The sequence below is a fragment of the Opisthocomus hoazin genome, chromosome 5 (genome assembly GCF_030867145.1).
Source record: "Opisthocomus hoazin isolate bOpiHoa1 chromosome 5, bOpiHoa1.hap1, whole genome shotgun sequence".
In the NCBI taxonomy this organism is placed as follows: Eukaryota; Metazoa; Chordata; class Aves; order Opisthocomiformes; family Opisthocomidae; genus Opisthocomus; species Opisthocomus hoazin.
The window spans coordinates 14,121,987-14,142,757 of NC_134418.1; the positions used below are offsets into that span (position 1 = coordinate 14,121,987).

Sequence of the window (20,771 nt, forward strand, 5' to 3'; positions counted from 1 at the left end):
TTCACAAAAGCCACAGTGTGACAGTGGCTTTCTTGGATGCAGTAGAGAAGAATATAAATATTTGAACAGGATACCTTTATGAGGAAAAATCGAATCAAACTGCTCACAGTTTACACACCTAAAGGCACCAGGAGGGTCTTCACTTGCTGCAAAAAGGGATGAATGTGGGTATACCAAGTAGAATTTATGCCAAAAACAATGCTTTCCCACGATTTACATACCGTTTCACAACAGCAAAAAGCTAGACAGAGGAGCCAGTGTAATTGTGCCACGACAGCTGCCTACATTGTTGGCTCCTAATCTCTTAGTATGGCTTGACTATAGTCTTCCTGCATTATTTCTTAAGCTTTCTCATTTGCCCGTACAAAGTGTGCTTGCTGTCTTTGACACGAGCTGTGCTATACGTGGGCCTCTGACACCGTCACCTCAAAAAACAGAGGACGCAGGCAGGATGCTGCCAGCTGTAAGCTGAGGAGTCGCAATTGTGTTAAATATCAAGAAAGCCACCTGGTGAACAGAACAATTAACATACCTTTGCAGTCCCCTCCTGTGGCATTCTTGGGGTGGATGTCTGTAAGAATAAGCGCACTTACTAACATAAACTCCCTCTAGCCGATTGTTTCGGTGTTTTAGAATTTGCCGTTCCCTTAAATACTTTGTAGCGGAGGCAAAAGTCACTGCACAGAGCGCTTCAGCTCGCTTGGTAACAGGGTTGCGTCCTCACTCACCTCTCACGGACGCTGTGCGGACAGTTCGCAGATCCACAGGGGCCCCGGACCAGACGAAAGTCACTCTCTCGCCTTGCAGGGATTTCAGCCTATACAAAACCTGACAGTTTACGTGGTATTTGCCGATTTCTCCCTAAGACAGCCTACACGGCCTAGGGATGGTGAGAGAACCGAGGGAGTGCTGTGAGGAACACGCACGGCGCGGCGGTCTGGGAGAGGCCGCGGGGACGCCGGCCCGGGTGAGGCCGCGGCGGGAGACGCGCCCGCGGGCGCCAGGCTGGCCGGGGCACGGCGGGGGGACGCGGCACGGCCAGCAGCACCTCACGGGGAGTTCACGGCCGAAGCCGGGCCGGCAGCGGGAAGGAGCATCTCCCGCGGCCCGCCGACGGAGGGCGGGGGGAAGGCCGGCCAGGCTGCGGCGTCGCATCCCGCCGGGGCTCGCCTCAGGCAGAGCGCCCGCCCCGCCCCGCCGGCAGCCGCCGAGCCCCCGCCGCGGCGCTGGGGCCGCCCCGCGCCCGCTCGCACCTGTTGGGGATGCGGCAGCGCCGGCGGTGCCGGGCGCGGCGGGTCCTGGCGAGGCTGCGCCGGGAGCTCCGGGCGGAGCCTCCCCTCCTTCCCGTCCGCCCTCCCCCGGCTCCCGGAGCGCCCCGAGGCAGCGCCGGCTGCCTGCGCCGCCCGCTCCGCTGCGAGGAGGAGGAGGAGGAGGAGGAGGAGGAGGAGGAGGAGGAGGCGGCGGCGCCCCGAGCTGCCGGCGCTGGGAGCGAAGCGCATCGCAGCTGCGAGCACCGGGCGCCTTTCGGAGGGCAACGCACATGTCCCACAAGCAGGGTATCTGGAAACGCTCTCCCTTCCCCGGCCCTCTCTGGTCCCCCCTCGCCCCTCCGCACCTTCCTCTGCCCGCTCCACCTCTCCTCCCCGCTCCCCCGGCTCTGCCTTTCCTCTCCGCCGCCCTCGTTGCCTTCTCCGTCCCTCAGCCCTCGCCCACCCGGCTGACTGTGCCTTTCCTCCCTGCCCAGGCGACAGCGCGGCTGACTGGTGCCTCTACCAGCTCAATGGAGCGGCCGAGTTCGAGGTCTCCGAAGGTGAGTGCGGGGGTGCCGAGGCGGGGCGCGTCCCCTCGGCCACCGCCCCGGCTGGCAGCGGGTGGGGAAACGTCGCTCGGCGGTGGGCGAGCGGCCGTGGCACAGCATGGCGGCCACGTGGGGCCTGTGGGGTGGCCGAGATGGTGAGAGGCGAGGCGGGGCGGCGTCTGCGAGCGCTGGGCCTCGGGTAAGTGCCTCGGCTGGGTTTGGTTGGGTTTCGCAGCTAGCGGCCTAGGTGCCATCCATCCTCTTGGCATTGGTGGCTGCTGGTGCGAGGGAGGCTGCTGGAAAGTTTTCTGGCCTGTTGCTTTTTCCTCCTTAACTTTCAAGAGAGAGGTAACCTGGAAAGTTTTATTTTTTTATGTTCTGTGATCAGAAAAGGAACAGCCTTTGGGTGCTGGGGTGAGAAAGTCTCCCCTCAGTCTCCGAACAACGTATGGTTTTGGGCACGCAGAGTATTTAAACTTGGGTGTCAACCTGTATTTTCCAGTATGCCAGATGCGTAGCGTGCAGTGTCTATGAGCGTGTTTCACTGTCTGTTTGCAGTGAGTGGCGTGGAGCTGGGACCTCAACTCGACGTCTTGGTCTGTTGGTGTTGCGCGTTTCTGAGGGGAGTGCATTTACTGCACTGTAAGGGCTTAAAAGGCATCACAAGTTCAGCTGGACTGAAAAACTTTCCAGTGCTGAGGGAAGTGACGCACTGTAATAGGCTGACTTCAGGTTAGACGTTAGGGAAAGCTCTTCAGCAGTGAAGCACTGGGATAAATGGGGTCGGTAAACAATGAAATCTCGTGCACTGGAGATGTTTAAGGCCTGTTTCACAAACAGGGGTTGAAGTGATAAAGCCTTGGGGCAGGTAGACAGACTACCTGTTTGGGGCCTCTCTTAGCTTTGTTATCTGTGATTCTGTGGGATGTGAAGTTTTGTGTTATGTCTTGTGTTTTGCCATTTGGAGAAGTGATTTAAACTCCACTGTACTAATAATAAGCTACAGCTTGATCAAGGCTTTGGAGTAAGTTGGGTTTTTTTCCCCCTTCCCTCTAGCTATTCCATGGTGGTTTATATTTCAAGGTATACTTAATAGTGGGTGTAATTACACACACTTGCATACTAAAGCATTTCTCAAAATATGTTATGGTTTTGTGCCTAGATTGTTTTTTTTTTTTTTGTGAAACTGCATACCAAACCAGATGTGATGACGATAGGTGGGGGTGGAAATTACATCCGTGTGAGGGAGTGTAATGAGTGAGTGACAGCATTTCTTAGGCATCATAGAATGTTGAAAACAAGCTTTAGGTTGGCATTTACTTTCATTTAAAGATTTGAGTGAGCAGAATATGCTTCTTAACCTTATTTGTCTGGGTAAATACCAGTGTTTCAGCACTGCTTTGAGACTACAATGTCTTCTTCTCAACAGATGTTTTATTTGTTTGATTTTTTTTTGTGGGGGCTATCTTTTGTCATATGACATAGTTTTTCAATTAGTTAGCTAACCCTGACTTCAGTTTTCTTTAACACTGGCCATTTATGGATGTCCAATTTTACTCCACGACTTAAATATAAAGCTTACATGTTTTCTCTTCTTTACTCAGCATGGGAATATGTGAAATTCAGAGAACGGGAAACAGACTGAAGTAGTATAATTTGGTCATACGAGGTATAGAGTCAAAGTAACCTCCAGGTAGTAAACCCCATTTTTGTTAATAGGGTTATATGTAAATATGACATACATTTTCCAGAATACATGTTGTATCTTAAATACCACTGATATCTAGGAACGCGTACAGCAATATAAACGGTATGCTTTGCAGAAGTGAAGAACAACGTTTAAAAGAAAGGACCACTATGGCAGGTGGCTTGACTTCTTTTGCATGTCAGTGTTTTGGATAAAGTCCAGACCTTTTGCTGTGCTGAAGTTTGCCTGTAAAATAACTTGCAGAGAGTAATAACATTACACAGAGCCACACAGAATCCTTAGATTGTTCCTATGACAATGGATTGTTCCTATGACTTCCAATGCAGATTTTTTGTTTTCTGTCCTTATCCTAGGTCTTTTTACTTGTCAGAAAGGCTACAACTGTTGTGATTGCAGGTGTATTGGCTAGGACCACCTAACCAATGGACAGAAGGACTAATTCATCTATATTAAATATTATTGTATGTTTGTCTAGATATGTATCTGTATAGATAAGCATTTACATATTAATATTCTAAGTTCCATGAGTCCTCTGGGCACCTCTTGCTGCATTTGCTGTTGAATGCTTGCATTCCATGGATGGCTTTGTCAGTTAGACTTCAGAATTGTGTTCTGCAACATTTCTGTCTTAGACTAGGAAAGAAAATTATTCTTTTTTTTCCAAAAATAGATGTGTTAGATGAAAAACATCATTTACATAACAGAAAAGCAAAATTGCATATTTCAAATACAAGGAAAAATAGAGCATAGTAAGTAAAACATCACAATCAAAGCCAAGATAATCATGTTTGATTTAGTCTTTCTGCCTTGAAACAAAACCCTGTTTCAAATGTTGCTACTTCTATAATCAACATCTAAGTGCAAAATATATTTTATTCATGCTAAAAATCTCAAAGTACTTTGGTCACATTAAGCGCAGCCTCACATAAGTTGTATGAAGAACAGTATGAGAGTATCCATTTACAGCCTGGCAAAATGAAATATAGAAGTTAAGATGTGATTTTTTTTTTTTTTTAATAGAAGCTGAATGTCAGCTATTAAGCAGTTAGTACTTGGCACTTCTGAGAAGTCAAATACTGTATCGTTTGCCCAAACTACCTGGTGGACCATTAACAGGACAGCTTATTCCAGATCCTTTTCTTTAAGTTCCAAATCACATTAACTTCTTGCAAGTTTTGTATAAGTTGAAGCATGTTTGAAATATTTTGTGCTGTAAATTCTAAGCTGGCATTACATTATCCTAGATAGCATTACATTCAGTAATGACTATATGGTTAACGAATACATTGAGTCAAAAATCATGTTTTTAGTTTTCACTCTTAAAGTTAGCTTGTCAGAGACTTGAAATTGGTTTGCAGTGTAAACTTTCTTTTTGTCCATTTTGTGACTTTATGCTCTTGTGTGGCTGAAAGCCCTATTAGGATTAGTGCCTTCTGAATTGTGATCTGAACTTTCCTGTTACTTACACTGGTCTAACATTCTCTGTTATTTCTGAGTAATTTGAAGAGAGATTTACTGAGAAGATAAGGTGAATAACATACTTTTTTGCTGTAAAGGTATGTCTGAATAATGTACCATTTGAAGGAACTAGAAGACTTGCAAACTGATGAATTTGAATTTAATGACTATTGGGCTTACCTCCAATAGCTTTTTTCTTCCTGTGGTTTTCAAACACAGTAAGTCTGAATTTGGTTCAATACTGCTTTTTGCATTATTACATAAATTCCATGGAAAGCAATGTGATTGCACAAGCTTACAACTGAAGTAATGTCCTAGTGAGTCATGCCTTCGTTAGTAAGGCCTAATTAAATAGGAAGTCTCCATCTATAGATGCTTTCACATCTGTCCTTTTTTGGCTGAACCAAACAATGGATTTTTTCCTTGGTCTCTTATAAAAAGACATGGTAGCAGATCTTTTCTTAACATTTCTGAGTTCGCCAGCATTTATTTCAAAATACGATCACCATGAATGGCTGTTGTATTTCCATGAGGCCTTAGCTGAATGGGTATGCTCTACAGTTCTGGGCTCCCAGTTGTCCAGTTTGGAGATTTAGTGAAGTGAACCGTGACTTTTCTGCACCCCACAATTCTGGGTTACTTCAAAGGAAACCAAGCTGCATGGAAGGGACTGGTATACCCCTTGTCTCACCTCACTGTACAGTTAAGACACTAGTAGCTTGCATGCAGCACTGCAAGGTGCATCACAGGGTTCATGTGCACCCTAATATACAGACTGACGCCATGTGTGTGGATGATACTGTTATTCCAGTCCTACTTCGTAAATCCCTGTTTATGCATTCAGCAGCTCCCTGTATTTCATGCCTCTTTATTTTACAGTCACTTATGTTGGTGTTTGGTTGGTTAACTATCACTGATGTTTGGGAGCTGTTGCAGTGCAGGGAAAAGGCTCCTGTCTGAAAAGTGCTATCATCATACTTTGCTCCCATTTTATGACATTATATGTGCTTGTGTAAGACCAGACCCAGTAAATGACTCCTTGCAAGAGAATGTGGGTATTTGATTAGACTTCTGTTTGTTGCTGCACAATCTGACATTAAGTTTCAATATGAAAGGTTCAGCATGATAGACAAAGGGGAAGGATTAAGGTACACTGAAATTGTATTTATTCATATGACAGCTTTACTGCTAGTGATACTTATCTACAATAATAATCCATACTGTGATATTTTTCTGTATTGTTCATGGAGTCTGTGTTTATACGTGGCATGGGTTTTGTAAGACTCTTTCATTCAAATATTTCTGTAGATTATTATAAAAAAAGACTTCTTAAATGGCAATAAAATACCAGAAAGTATATGTACTTGTTATGAAAAGGAAGAGGCGAGTGGCTTATTTACATTTCTCATTTGTTGTTTCCTCATTTTGTGTTTTGATTAAAAGTTGATTTGATTTGTATGTAGTAAATTTATTGAATGAAGTATGTTACAATGATTCGGTTACGATGATTTGTAAAATCCTTGCTTTCATAAAATTTCTATTGGAACTTAATATGGGTGCTAGAGTGTGTTTTCTCCTGAGTCATGAAGTGTCATTTGACTGTAGAACAAACACTGTTAAAACTTTGTTAATTATTTTCTTTTGTAAATTCATGACTGAAGATGTTAGGTCCTTTTCAGTAACCTGAAAAGTGGTGTTATTGTTTAGATAAAGCTTGAAAAACAGACTAAGCTTTTTTTTTTTTAAAACCAGGTTTTCGGATTTTCCTGCCCGTTTCAAGGACTCCACTCACTCCCTCTAACATGTTGTACTTGTTCAGCTGATACTCTGACTCTTTGATGCCAAAAGTTGCAGCCTTCATCATCTCAGTTTCCAGGATATGGTTTTCAGTCAATTGCCTTTTTATTCTCTAATCTTGCATTGATTCTTTTTCTTTCCTTCCAGTCTGCCCCTTTTTAATATCTTTACTTACGTACTCAGTTGGGTTTTCTAGTTTCTGTTGGTTTCCTTTCCCGCTTTTCGTTTTACTTTCCCGTTGTCGTCTGTAACGCTTCTCTCTGCTATAAGAGGATTTCAGGGGGTCTCAGTCCATTGATTGTTGCAGGGTCTGGCAAAGGGGTCTCCTCTCTGTGGCACTGGAAGTCTGCCATTTGCAGCAGGTGCCTGCACAGCAAATTGAGCTCTTTTCCCACTCTCTCTCTCGCACTATTTCCAGGTCTACAAGGTTTATCATTTTATATGATCCTTTCTGTTCCATCCAAATAACTCCTGGCAATTTTGGTTTTATCCATGCTTGAATGATCAGCATTTCCTAGGGTGTTTCGGTTGGCCGCATCCTTTAAGATATGCTTGGTAGACATATCATGAAAGATGAAATCACACTGTTGTGTGCCTGATTATGCAGGTATTAGCAAGTCAAAAATCATGTTTTCAAATTATGTAGTCCAGAATTTAAAAGGGACATCTTTTATCCTCGATCTTTCTCATTAAATATGCAATAATTTGATTTATGTTATGATTTTGTTATAATAACACTGATGAAGTAAACAGTGATTTAATTTGTGCCACAAATTTGCCATTTAGAGTAATTTATGTATTATGTCAAACATTATCCTTCAGCTTGAATAGTGATGGACAATTTAAAGAGTATGGAATTGCATTTGGTTCCAGCTGAGGTGCAGAAAAATCACCAGGTCTTCAGAAAGCCTCCTGTTCCATTATAGGTCAAGTCAGAAAGCCAGGGTTCCTTTATGGAGCTGAGTTTTAAATAGGGGTAGAGAGTACCAATTTTCTGATCTTTCCAATTCCAGTTTGTAAATGTGTTCAGAAATTGCCCAAGCTCTCTTGGACAATGTCTGATTAGCTGATGTGCAGAGAAGTTTTTTTTCTGCTGTGCCGTTTTTTTCTGTATTAACCTGTCAAAGCTGAAAGAAATTCCAAGAAGATAAGATTCTTCTGTTTCAAGAATTACAACCCAGAAGTTAAACTTCTGCAAATATGAATTCAGAAGTCACGTTTCAGGCCGTACAGGTGGGAAAGTTATCTGAGTTTAATATTCTAATTTATCAGTTCTTTTCTGTAAAATGCAGTGAAATGTCCTTTTCAGTAAAATGCAGAGAGATTTTAAGCAGAAGTCAGTATCTTTTCTTTTGCGTGTTTGTTCTGTCTGATGAAAAAAATACCAAAATTATATCAAACTGTTCAGGGGTTTCAACTACCTTTCTCTCTTAGTATGCTACTCATCTGTAAACCCCTTAGTCAAAATAACGGTCAGTAGCTTGCATCTTTATAAGTCTCTGTGATTGCCTGATAGTGTCTGACAAAACCCCAAAACAGCAAAAGATGTTACTTACTAGCCAAATTCTGCATCTTGCCGTTTAAGTTGAATTGTCATTGTTTGGTGATCCAGAAGAGGGAGCTACCTCATAAATTTCTAGCAGTTTTAAACTTAAAGTCTCCTTTAAAACCTCTCATGGATTTTGGTTTTGGTGGTGTTTTTTTGCTTTTTGTTTTTTTTTTTTTTGAAGACTGAGTCCAGAGATTTCATGTGATGCCTTTTCGGTCACTCAGTTCATAGTTTGCTGGTTTCTAAGAACATCCTTAGAGACTTAGTTCTTTAATTTCCTCCAGTTTGCAGTATCAGTTCAGTGTTGTCTTTAAACATTGCGTTTGTATAATGCCCGGAAACTTTTGGCTGATATAATAATTGCAGTGCCTTTTATTTAATCTGCTGAGTCTTATAAACATAGGTGCTGCTGACTAGCATGCCATGAATGTTTATAGACATTTTCTGTAGTGTGCAGGAAGAACTTCGTGGTGGCTGGCCTTCCTCAGTGCAACTGCATCTGAGACGGAGGTACCTTCTGGGCCATTGTACTCTTTTTCTGTGTAAGAGGTGTTTCTTCTGTCCCAGTAAGTCGATACAGATAGTATTTTGAAAATAGCAATATATAAGTAAAATAGCAAAACTGATGTACACACTATGATGTGCTTTCTCTTTTTTTTAATTTTTAGAACTGCAGTGCATTTTATAGCGAGTTAATATGGGCTGTAAAAGTAAAGGGCCATGAGGTACTGGGAGAAGGCATTATAACATGTACTTATTAAAACTTGTGCTGATGGTCAGGAAGGAGACCAGACTTTTCTGGGCGTGTTTTAAAATGCATGATTTAGCTAGGTTCTGGTATTCGTTGGTTGGTGGAACTCCAGATTGCTATCTGCTGTAATGATAAATCTCATCAAAGCTATCATGCCTCCAGGTTCATCGTTGGTCATTTTGTGTTAAGAACTGATGCAGTGATGTGACTTTGTTTCCTAAGGTAACCAGAGTACAGGGAAACAGGTGAATCTTCTTTCAACTGAATAATACGTTCTCTGTTTTTTGTCATTAAGAGCTAAGGAGGAAACTCTTAGTGTTGTGAAGCTTGTCTGTGGTTTTCATCAAGAAGAGTGAATGCAGCACTGTGCTGCTTATTTCTTTGTGGGTCATCACCCTTATACATTTCATGCAAATTTTGAGATGTCAATGGAGCGTTCTTTTTCTGGCGATAAATACAGGATAGTGAAACTCCTTGCAGTGCCACCGAAGGGTGAGAATGAAGCATTTCATTTGTTATCAACATTCAATACTGCTTTATGTGGTAGTATTCTGCTGTTGACTTAGTTCAGATTTCCAATTAAGAAATCTCTAAATATGACTGCTTTCATGGAAAGTACCCCTGCGTTCCATTCATACCTATACATGATATTGTCATGTGGTCTTCAGGTTACATATGCAAACTGCTCTGTTAGAACATTTAAACATTACATTAAGAAGTCATGTAAAACATTCCAAAACTTAAATGTACCAACATGAGTAACTCTGGCTTATTTTGAGTTATTTTGTAAAATACTTTTTAAAATTCTTTGTGTAGTACGAAAGTACGTGTGCACACACACACATACTCTTTTTTCTTATATTCGTGCAAGTTTTGTAGAAGAATCAAAGAAAGTTAAATTAGATCAGTGTACATATTTGACTTTTGTTCAGGTGGCTTCAGAATATATAAATACGTAAATAAATACTGTTTGTTTTATGTACATAATACTTTTCACGTTTGTGATACAAGGCTATTATAGTTCAAATATATAATCTTTTAAAATATTTGTAAGGTCTTAAAACTGATGACCTGTTTGTTTGTTTGAAGTCTTCTGTCAAATACAATTTCTTTTCAGAACGCATACATTCCCCAGATGTTTTGGCTCTGTTTATTTGCAGGCACATTTTATAGAGCTCATGTCACAGCAAATAGTGTTGACAGTTGAGCTGATTACAGGAATATGCAAAATGTTAACCTCATAAATCTTTCTCCATCTATTGTATTATGTAATTTTTACAAAGTATTCAGAAGTATGATGCAAGTGACAGTTCCATTATTTTAGCTGGAACCATTTTGGTATTGCGGTTAAAGATGATATATTCAGTTCAGAGGCAATTATGTCTAGACACTAAGAAGGGCCATTGATTTGGTGTTGTGTTCGGAGAGTGGGCATGTGTTGTTCAAAAGGGAGTTGTAAAACTATGTAGCACAGTTGCATTGTTAGTGGTGTGCCTTTCCATTTCAAACTACTACCGTAACTAATTACCATGTTTAGTAGAGTCTTCTTGGAATCTTGAAATGAAAATAACCCGCAATTTCTTTAGGAGAAACAAATTGTATTAATATTCCTTCTTTTTGTACCCGAAATAAACTCCTGTGTTCTGATGAGACTCAAACATGCGAAGTAGAAGTGTTATTCTTGCAAGACTTAATGGCTTATTGTTGGATCTGTCTTACTGAGTAATCTTCATGATCTTTGAAGTTTTTAGTACAGACTGGTTTTTGTTGATACCTGTTTTTGTCCATCAGATAATTCTGATGGTTCTCTGATAAGCTCTTGTGTTAACATTATAGACTCTGCTTTGAATTTGAATGTTTATTTTGGAAATACCCCATGCTTCAGATTTTGTTTATTTGCAAGAAACCCTAACTTGGAGTCCTTCATAATGATATGCAAAATAGATATAATAAATTTTAAATAAGAATGAACTCATGTTGTAAGAATAATTCTTATTTTTCATGCATTACAATTTGAAAAATTCAAAATTTTTTTTGTCCCTTGAGCTTTTTCATGGGAACTTTTTTGTTTGTTTCTTAAAAACAAGCTTCTACTTGCGGTGTATGCTGTCTCCTCTGTCCTAAACCAGGAAAGCATAGCCATATTTCACTTTGACTGTTTTTTATGGGTTTCTTGGAGATTTTTCTCGGTAAGAACACTTGGCCAGTGAAACATCCACCTTTTCTAAGCGGAAGCAGAGACCTTGCAAGTCTGCCAAGTGCATTGAGAGTGCGACTGTGCATTGATGTTTCTTCAGAAAGGTGCCGCCATTCCTCAGGAACTTTGTGACTTTGTGTTGTTTTTTGATTTCCCCCTTCTCATGCTGCTCCACAGTAATTAAAAATGTTACTGAAAATGTAATGCCTGTGACTTTTCTGGAAGTCGCAACTGTGCAATGCAATTTATTTCGATTTAAAAATACTGCAATATTAACTTGATATTTCCAATATCTAACCTGGTGATTTTAAAGGCATAATTGTTCAGTGACAATCTCAAAAATACGCAGAGGTGTGTTAAAGGACTTGATTCCCTTTTTCCTGATGATGTCAAAACATAAAATGTACTAGCGGAGGAACAGTAAAAAGAATGTTTTGGGTCAAGGAAACTGACCTGAAAGTTTGAGCTTCGTGATTCTACCCTGAGACGAGTCACCTCTGTTCAAGAACATCTCTAGTAGCAGTAAGAGGCTGTCTGCCTCTGCTATGCTGAGGTGAGTCTCTGTAGCAGCTTATGACCTATATTACATGTCAAATGTCAGTCCTCAATACTCTCATGGTAGAAATAGCTTCCTTTTACTGCATGTTCATAAAGTACCAAGAGCAATGCCTGTGCTGACTGGGGCTGGGCAGCAATGACTTTGACAGCCCTGACACACCTGCAAAGCACGCTCACAAAGAAGCTGCAAAGCACATGACAAATGTGAACATACATCCTCTCATCAGATGCTTGAAAGAAAGCGTGTACTCAAACCCTGCAAGTACTCAAACCCTGTGGTTAGAAAGTTGAACAAATAAAAGAAGATTGCAAAGCCCAAACTTTCAATGACATTGTTGCATCCTACTATTTCTGTAGGTACCCTGCCGCATTTGACTCACAGGTTTTATGTGGCTCTGTTTTACTTCTGCACATGCAGTGTGAGAATAATGAGAGGTCTGTACTTCTCCAGACATGGAGCTGTGTGTTGTTTCTTTGGTATGAGTAGTTAGATATGTAACCATCCATGTAGGCTCCTTTTTCCTTTTCATGGAAAAAAACAACAAATGCTTACCTATGTTAATGTAACATTTGAGTTCAGATGATAGTATAAGTCAAGAAATTCAAAGATATAGTTCCCACAGCAACCATAATTCAACCACTTTGCTGTGAAAGCACAAAAGCCCACACCAAATACCATGCAGAATACTGCATATATGCAAGTGTGCGAGATACAGTTGCTAGGAAAGCCGTAAATTTTAATTTCCAGAGGTATTTAGATTCACATTTTATGTCTATTATTCTTTGTATTTTATTGAAACAGAGCAATAATGAAAAACTGAGGAAAAGAGGCCAGTTGGATGAGTGTTTCTTTTTGCTTTCTTGTAATGTACAAACAATAGATTATATTACTATCTCTGCCTTTTTGTCAGGTTTTCCTTTATTTTTAAGTGAGTAATATTGAATGTGAAGTATAATCTGGCCTGCTTCCTTATCAGATTCTATTTTTTCTCTGTTTACCCCTATTCCTGGTCTGCAGCTAATGAGGCCTATTCATTTGCCTACCAAGGATAAATCAGTTATTTATCTGCATGTAGTCATGCGTCTTGTTATTCAACCACTTCTATAGCTTAAGGTTTCATTACAATATATCTGAAAGCATATGGAATATATTTATTTTGAATATCTATTAGGATTCTTTTGGTTTCTTTGTTTGCCAACTAAGTCTGCCAATTCCTTGATTTGGTCATGTTAGACATGTTTCATTATTATCACAGTTAGCGAAGAGGTGGTGTTGTTCTTGTTTTGAAATTAGAAATATGTAAATATTTCAAATATGGCACTTACTTGGCAAAAAAAAATGTTTTATCAATAATATTTACAGGATTTCCAGAAGTTGATTGGCTGAAATTTCTATATGATAGATTTTACTTAACCTTTCAGATCTGGCCAGTGGAGAGAGAGACCATAATGTTTGAAGACTGAAATATTAAGTCCCATTCACATGGGTGATTATTACATCTGTAAGATGGATTGAGCATTCATGATTATTTAAAAAAAAAATCCCTTTGACTGAGGCATATGCTAATACCTCATAATTTATTTGGAAAAAAATCACAGTGTAACTGTATCTCACCAGTCATTTAAAGAAAAAAAACAGGGGTGGGGGAGTGACGCTGGGTAAGGAAGGTTAATGATAAGATTTTCTCTTCAGTAAACTACAAAAAAATTAATTTGGACTTCATCTAGTTTGCACTGGGCTGATTTTTCTCAGCTCTCTGTCACATCTTAGCCAGCAATATGAACCCTTTCATGGACAGTCTGGGCAGAGCTGAAAGACTGATTGGATGTGAAAATGCTTTCCTTGGGAAATCTTTGGATCCTGCCCTTCCCAGATAGTTAGGCAATCTGCTCTAGGAAACCTGGTTTGACAGGGCCTGTTATCTCTGCTAGACAGAGTCCTATAGGGACTGTTACAGCCTACCTCAAAGCCAGGGTTAGGGGAATTCACTCCGCAGCCCACTGCCTTCCCAAAGCTTTTATCGCTCTGTTTAATTTTATTCAAAAGCTAGTTGTGAACTACACACGCATTATTGTACATGTGTTTAAAATAAAGTTGTTAGTTTGTATGAAATGTGGGTTTACTTGTATAAGAATTTATGAACTGAAGTTGGAACTCCATCTGAAAATCAACACAAAACATTCCCAGTGGCTCAACAATTTGTTAATAGATAAACGCAGAAAGATTAGTTAAATTATGGCTGCCATCTGATCAAGAGTTGGCCTAGTCTTTCCACAGGGACTTTATGGTTTCTGAATTCTGTGAAATGAGGAAGGGGACTGGGAATTGTGAATCATGGGAATTCTTCAAGGCGCAGGCAGAGTGCTGGAATTTGAGTGGAGTCCTGGCTAAAAAAACTTGATTCATAAGGCTGTATGTACTGCTAAAACTTTCAACAAAGTGAATACCTAGGATAGAAGTTTTGCGTAAGAACTGCGTTGTGGTCATAAGCTTCTATCAACATCTTGACGCCATTTATTGCTCCCGTGTATCTAGCTAATATTTTAGGGCTTTTCTAAAGTGTGAATAGTTACAAGGGGTTTTTATTTTCTTCTGTTTATCCTCTTACACGGAGTAGTTTTGCTGTTAGTATTTCAAATGAATTAAATAAGAGCAAATTTCAGTGGAAACAAAGAGCTGTATTGGGATGTTTAGAGGTAACTGGAAAACAGCAAAACATTCCACTTGAAATTGAGTTATTGCTGGTAAATTGTAATACATAAATAAACATAGGGTCTAGAAAATGCGAAGTATACATTAGTGTTTCATTACAAATTGATTAATAACAGCATTGCTCAATGATTTGGTGCAGTGATACACTGTTGTTTTACACAATTAATTGCTCTGTTTTTAGGCCCGGGGAAGTACAATTCGTAGCCACTACTGCCAAAGATTGCTGGTGATCTTGGCGACCTCCTTTTGTTTCAAGGCGATGGGGATCCTGTGGGAGAGAATGGCTGAGCAGGGAACTGCTGTCTGTGCAGTGGCAAAAGTTCCTGGTATTGTGGGGGGGTCATAGTTTCAGCAGTTACTGTCAGAGGAGAAGGTTGGTGTAGCTCTGCTAATGCATGTTGCCTTTGTTGGCGTGGCGACCTGGTTCAGGAACGGCACGGCGACCTACCCCCGGGCCGCTCGGGCCATCAGCTCGCAGACACCAATGTGGTGGACGGCAAATGGCGTTTATTGACGGGTAGCACAGTATTATATAGCTTAGGTTTACAGCGTCACTTCCGTCTGCTTACACCTATGGGCTAAACGCTACTGGTTATCAGGAGAGGAGGGGGGGCCTACCTTTCCGTACAGCACAATATCTTCCGACCGCCAGGCCCTAACTATCCACAAATGCATGTATTTTTCCTCAAGCCTGTATCTTCCTCTGTGGTCATATGGCCCCAGAGACATGGATTTCCTAATGGAACATCGGACTTTGATGAAAGTGGATGGCCATGTCACCTCACAGTTCTCAGTAGAGAAGAAAATATTCCTTGGTGGGATTAAACCCATCTGCTTGCATCATGGGCTGTTAGGTGTGAGAGACGATTTGACTTTAATTTGTTAGTTGCCATTAGTAGATGGAGGGTTGGTATGTAGAACGCGATGTCCAATCTGTTGGGATTTTGGTCATTTCTCTTCATTTGAAAATACGTATTTTTATCAATTACAATTAGCTGGAAAGAATGAATGAAAAGTTTTTGCCATTTTTCAGTTTAATTATTCAGAATTTAGAGTATTTTACTTCTATCTGTAATAATTTATTCTGTCACCCAGTCAAAATTATCACAAAGATGTTTGAATTATATTTGTTGACTCTGATAGAGGTTTTGTAACGGAGTTGGTAGTGCTCTGTTATTGAAGCTGGCAGTACAGTTCCTTTTGCAGGATCGTATTTCCAGTTTCCAACTTTGACCAGCTCCTAAACATTGAGGCTAAAGATAATAATAGTAATAATAATTCTTTTGCTGGGTTTGCCTCAGGCTGATTTTTCACAGAAAATTCTAGTCTGAACTATATACTTGGCTTTGAGCGAAAGCCTCACACGAAAATGTCTGGTATGCTTTTGTGCATTAAAAAAAGAATTCTATCAACCTTTCCCTCCTTTTTTTTTTTCCTTCTAGTACTTGCATGCTTTGAAGCAGGAACATCAATTTGACAAGGTGAATATAGTCAATTTGACTATATTCAGTGGTGTCTTTCACCATCCCTGTGAGTACTTACTCTGCTTTGACCAACTTAGAAACCTCTGAAAAATCACAGTTCAAATAATCTCATTTGAATGGGTCGTCGTCCCCCCCCCCCCCCCCCCCCGCCCGGTTCCCCAGCAGATTTGTATACAGTGGATGTTCCCCAGTGCAGAACTGAATTCACCTTTCTCGAATTGCAGTTATGGTCTGATTTGGATCAGAAAGTTTTTTGGTATTAAAGACCTACAACTTTCTGTTCTCTATTTTGGATGGCGTTGGAGGGAGGCAGAGTAAAGGAAGAATCTCTGCCTGTTTTGACACCAGGCAGGAACTGGCTGTAAAGAGTACTTAGGAACAGGAAACTGGGGAGAAGCAATGGACTGGCGCTGCAGAGCTCAGGTGGAAAGGAAATCAAAACTCATCAAAACAAATGTGGAGGAGACTTGTAGTGCCTGGTAGTCACGGCTATGTGCTGGAGCTGCCTGAGCAGAGACTGGGAATGGGGTGAAAGCAAAGGATCGGGGAAGGGGCAGTACTAGAAGGGAGATCAGTCTGCTGCAGAGGCTAGAGTGCAACACAGCTTATTTGAGTACTGCCTTACTTTTGATACTAGAAATATCCGTGGCATCATTGCTAGCATCAGAAGTGAAGCAGTAGTAGTCAAGCAAGTTCCCTCTCTGGAAGGAAACAGGAGACCTGGTTACTGGGGAGATGGAGAAGGCTGAGGTACTCGGTGACTTTTTTGCCTCAGTCTTCAGTGGCAAGTGCTCCAGCCACACCACCCAAGTCACAGATAGCAAAGGCAGGGACTGGGAGAATGAAGAACTGCCCACTGTAGGAGAAAATCAGGTCTGAGACCATCTAAGGAACCTGAAGGTGCACAAGTCTATGGGACCTGATGAGATGCATCCAGAGGTCCTGAGGGAACTGGCGGATATAGTTGCTAAGCCACTATCCATCATATTTGAGAAAACAGGGCAGTCTGGTGAAGTTCCCACTGGCTGGAAAAGGGGAAACATAACCCCCATTTTTAAAAAGGGTAAAAAGGAAGACCTGGGCAACTACAGGCCAGTCAGCCTCACATCTGTGCCCAGCAAGATCATGGAGCAGATCCTCCTGGAAAGTGTGCTAAGGCACATGGAAAATAAGGAGGTGATTGGTGACAGCTGACATGGCTTCACTAAGGGCAAATGGTGCCTGACAAATTTGGTGGCCTTCTACTACAGTCTTACTGCGTTGGTGGGTAAGGATAGAGCAACTGACATCATCTGCCTAGACTTGTGCAAAGCATTTGACACTGTACCACATGACATCCTTGTCTCTAAATTGGAGAGACATGGATTTGACAGACGGACCACTCAGTGGATAAGGAATTGGCTGGATGGTTGCGGTCAACGGCTCGATGTCCAAGTGGAGACCAGTGACAAGTGGAGTTCCTCAGGGGTCAGTATTGCAGCCAGTGCTGTTTAACATCTTTGTTGGCAACATGGACAGTGGGATCGAGTACACCCTCAGCAAGTTTGCTGATGACACCAAGCTATGTGGTGTGGTTGACACATTGGAGGGAAGGGATGCCATTCAGAGCGACCTGGACAGGCTTGAGAGGTGGAGTTCAACAAGGCCAAGTGCAAGGTCCTGCACGTGGGTCAGGTGAATCTCCAGTATCAGTACAGGCTGGGTGGAGAATGGATTGAGAGCAGCCCTCAGGAGAAGGACTTGGGGGTACTGGTAGATGAGAAGCTCAACATGACCTGGCAACGTATGCTCACAGCCCAGCAGGCCAACCATATCCTGAGCTGCATCGAAAGTGTGGCCAGCAGGTTGAAGGAGGGGATTCTGCCCCTCTGCTCTGCTCTGGTGAGACCTCACCTGGAGTCCTGTGTCCGGCTCTGGAGCCCTCAGCACAGGAGAGACATGGACCTGTTGGAGCGGGTCCAGAGGAGGCCACAAAAATGATCAGAGGGTCCAGAGGAGGCCACAAAAATGATCAGAGGGCTGGAGCACCTCTGCTATGAGGAAAGGCTGAGAGAGTTGGGGCTGTTCAGCCTGGAGAAGAGAAGGCTCTGGGGAGGCCTTATTGCAGCCTTCCAGTACCTGAAGGGGCCTGCAAGATTGTTGGAGAGGGGCTTTTTACAAGGGAATGTAGGGATAGGGAGGGGTAATCGCTTTAGACTGAAAGTGGATAGGTTTAGATTAGATATAAGGAAGAAATTCTTTGCTCTGAGGGTGGTGAGGCCCTGGCACAGGTTGCCTAGAGAAGCTGTGGCTGCCCCCTCCCTGGCAGTGTTCAAGGCCAGGTTGGACGGGGCTTTGAGCAAGCTGGTCTGGTGGAAGGTGTCCCTGCCCATAGCAGGGGGGTTGGAACTCGATGATCTATAAGGTCCCTTCCAAGTCAAACCGTTCTATGATTCTAAGTATGTACTTCGGTAAAGTGCTTGTGCACCAGCTCTTCATTAAAAACACTGACTGAGGAGTTCCTGTAGCTAATAGTTACCTCCTTGGTTCAAGAGACAGGGAATTTTCCAGTAGACTTTACGATTTCTAACTTGCAGGTGATCTGTGAAGGTATTAAGTTTCCCGTCATGTAATGGAATGTGTTTGCTTGTTTTAAGAACTTGGAAATTTTATACATTTGAATACCTTTTAAAGAATATGTCAGAATTGTCATACCAAGCATGCAATTGTCTGTGCAGCCTGATTTAAATGCCCTATATGTACGCATTGTAGTATAATAATGATATGATGAGTGCTGCTTTAATTTTCACCCTGTTGAGCAGATGAGTTTGAGTAGTGAAATGAAGAAAGCTGTTCTGTAAAGGCCCTGTCTGATCTATTGCAAAAATTAGAAGACATGTCAGCAAAGTAACTGATCAGCATTTTGGAGGACTGGAATCTGTCATTGTCCTTGTAGTGAGGTTTCTGTGTAAGATGAGAATCAGCACACGTTTAAATGTGTTGTCCCTGATCATGATTTTTTTTCTTTTTAGATATCTGGGTTGGGATGCTGGATTGCTGGGTAGGCACTCTTAGAACAAAAGTCAGTGGAAATCTGTCTGTACGGAAGGGTATAAATGGTATAAAACGTGTAAGGATTTGGTCCACATACTGAGTAGTATGGAGAAAACAAGACAACTGGAGGTATGACATTATGTGAGCTATTGTGTGTGTTGAATAAAGTAAAAGTTTCAAAGGATCCCAGCATGTACCAGTCATGGAGCTGTGTACCTTCTGGCATTTCGTAGTTTCTGGTTGTTTGCATTTGCACTGCTGGCAAATGACTTCTCAAGAATTGTGTGTATGAGGGAGAAAGAGGGATCCTTCACATAATAAATAGAAAGTCAGGGTTTGTTTTGATGAAAATGGTTTAGCTTTACAGAAACATTTAGCATGAAAAGGAGTATATTAAAGAAATAAGTTGAAATAGTTATAGTATCTTCCCATGTAGTCTCTTGCTAATTAAAAAAAAATATTGGTTTGTGTCCTGGGTTCAGCTGGGATAGGGCTAATTTTCAGAAGAAGCTGGTTGGGCTGACCCAAACAGCCAGTCAAATGGGATGTTCTTTACCATGTGACATCATGCTCAGGATTTAGGTGAGGAGCTGGGTGAAGGAAGGGCATTTTGCTACTCGGGAGCAAGCTGAGGATTGGGTGGTGAGAACTTTGCATGCTGTATATTCTTTTTATCTGAACTCTTGTTGTTATTTTCTTCTCCCTTTGCTATCCTGTTAAATTGTTTTCATCACAACTCATAAGGTTTTTTTCCTTCTGATTCTCCTCCCCTTGGGAGGAGTGAGAGAGCAACTGTGTGGTTCTTTGCTGCCAACTGGGGTTCAACCATGACAGTTTATCTTAACTTTTTTGCCAGTTGCCTTTAGCTACTTGAAAGGTCCATACAAACACAGAAAAACAGGTGTGTGAACGTAGAAAATAAAAAGCAAAGGTACTAGATGTTTTGAATAAATACTCACAATTTGCTATAAAAGACAGAAGTAAATGAAAGGGATATAATTTGCACAGGTCTTAAACTTACATTAGGTATATAATACCTTATAAAGGTATTAAACTTATAGCAATAATTGTGAAAAATGCAGCCAAATTCAGGCATCATACTTCACAGTAGGCTACTAATAAAATTTAGAAATTCTGAACTCAGTCTCCATTCGTGAAAGTTTAGGTTCTGTTCCAGTCTTGAGGCTTTGGACTCATTTCCAATTGAATGCAAAATGAAACTGAAGTGAGAGAGGAATCTATGGATTTAGATGAGAAACGAGAACCTTATTATAGGGTTGAGGAGGTTGGCGTAGCTTTTTTTACAACAGAGTCTCTCCATTCTGCAATGATGAATACTTAATATGTATAGAAATATGAGTGAAGGATCTGAAATCTAAGATGCAACATATATATTATGAAGTGGTATAAACAATTTATACTAAACTTATTAAACTAGTGTTGCTTTCCTATTGTGTTTTTTCACTTGATTGCCAGTTTGGAAAATTCAGTAAATCTCCATGGGTATCTCTGCTGTCATTTCGAAGTCACAAGGTTCTACTGTAATTGTCTGTGGCTGATAACAATATTTAAAAAATGTGCTCTTCTGAAAAAAGGAGAAAATCTTTAAAAAATTAATTCTGTCCTAATGGGAGTAAATTTAGAACCTACTGAACGCTGCAGTAGACTTCAGTAGGAACAGAAATCTGGCTTTTCACATCGATTGTTGCTGATGAGCCTATAGCT

At 41.4% G+C, this 20,771-nt stretch overlaps 2 protein-coding genes across 3 annotated transcripts in view; one reads left to right on the top strand and one right to left on the bottom strand.

The window, feature by feature from the left end:
• Positions 1-752, bottom strand: part of MAN2B2 (mannosidase alpha class 2B member 2) — a 51,987-nt gene extending 51,235 nt beyond the window's left edge. Inside the window, exon 1 of the mRNA XM_075420471.1 lies at positions 729-752. The gene's annotated coding sequence lies outside the window, so the exon portion shown is untranslated. The remainder of the gene's footprint in view (positions 1-728) is intronic.
• A 620-nt stretch (positions 753-1,372) lies between these two features.
• PPP2R2C (protein phosphatase 2 regulatory subunit Bgamma) overlaps positions 1,373-20,771 on the top strand; it is a 208,576-nt gene continuing 189,177 nt past the window's right edge. The window contains exons 1-2 of one of the 2 annotated variants that reach the window (XM_075420479.1): positions 1,373-1,556; positions 1,745-1,810. In XM_075420479.1, the coding sequence (XP_075276594.1) occupies positions 1,541-1,556; positions 1,745-1,810 (82 nt within the window). In that variant the 5' untranslated portion in view covers positions 1,373-1,540. Of the gene's footprint in view, positions 1,557-1,744; positions 1,811-20,771 lie in introns of those variants that run through there. The other variant, XM_075420473.1, reaches the window with a different exon arrangement.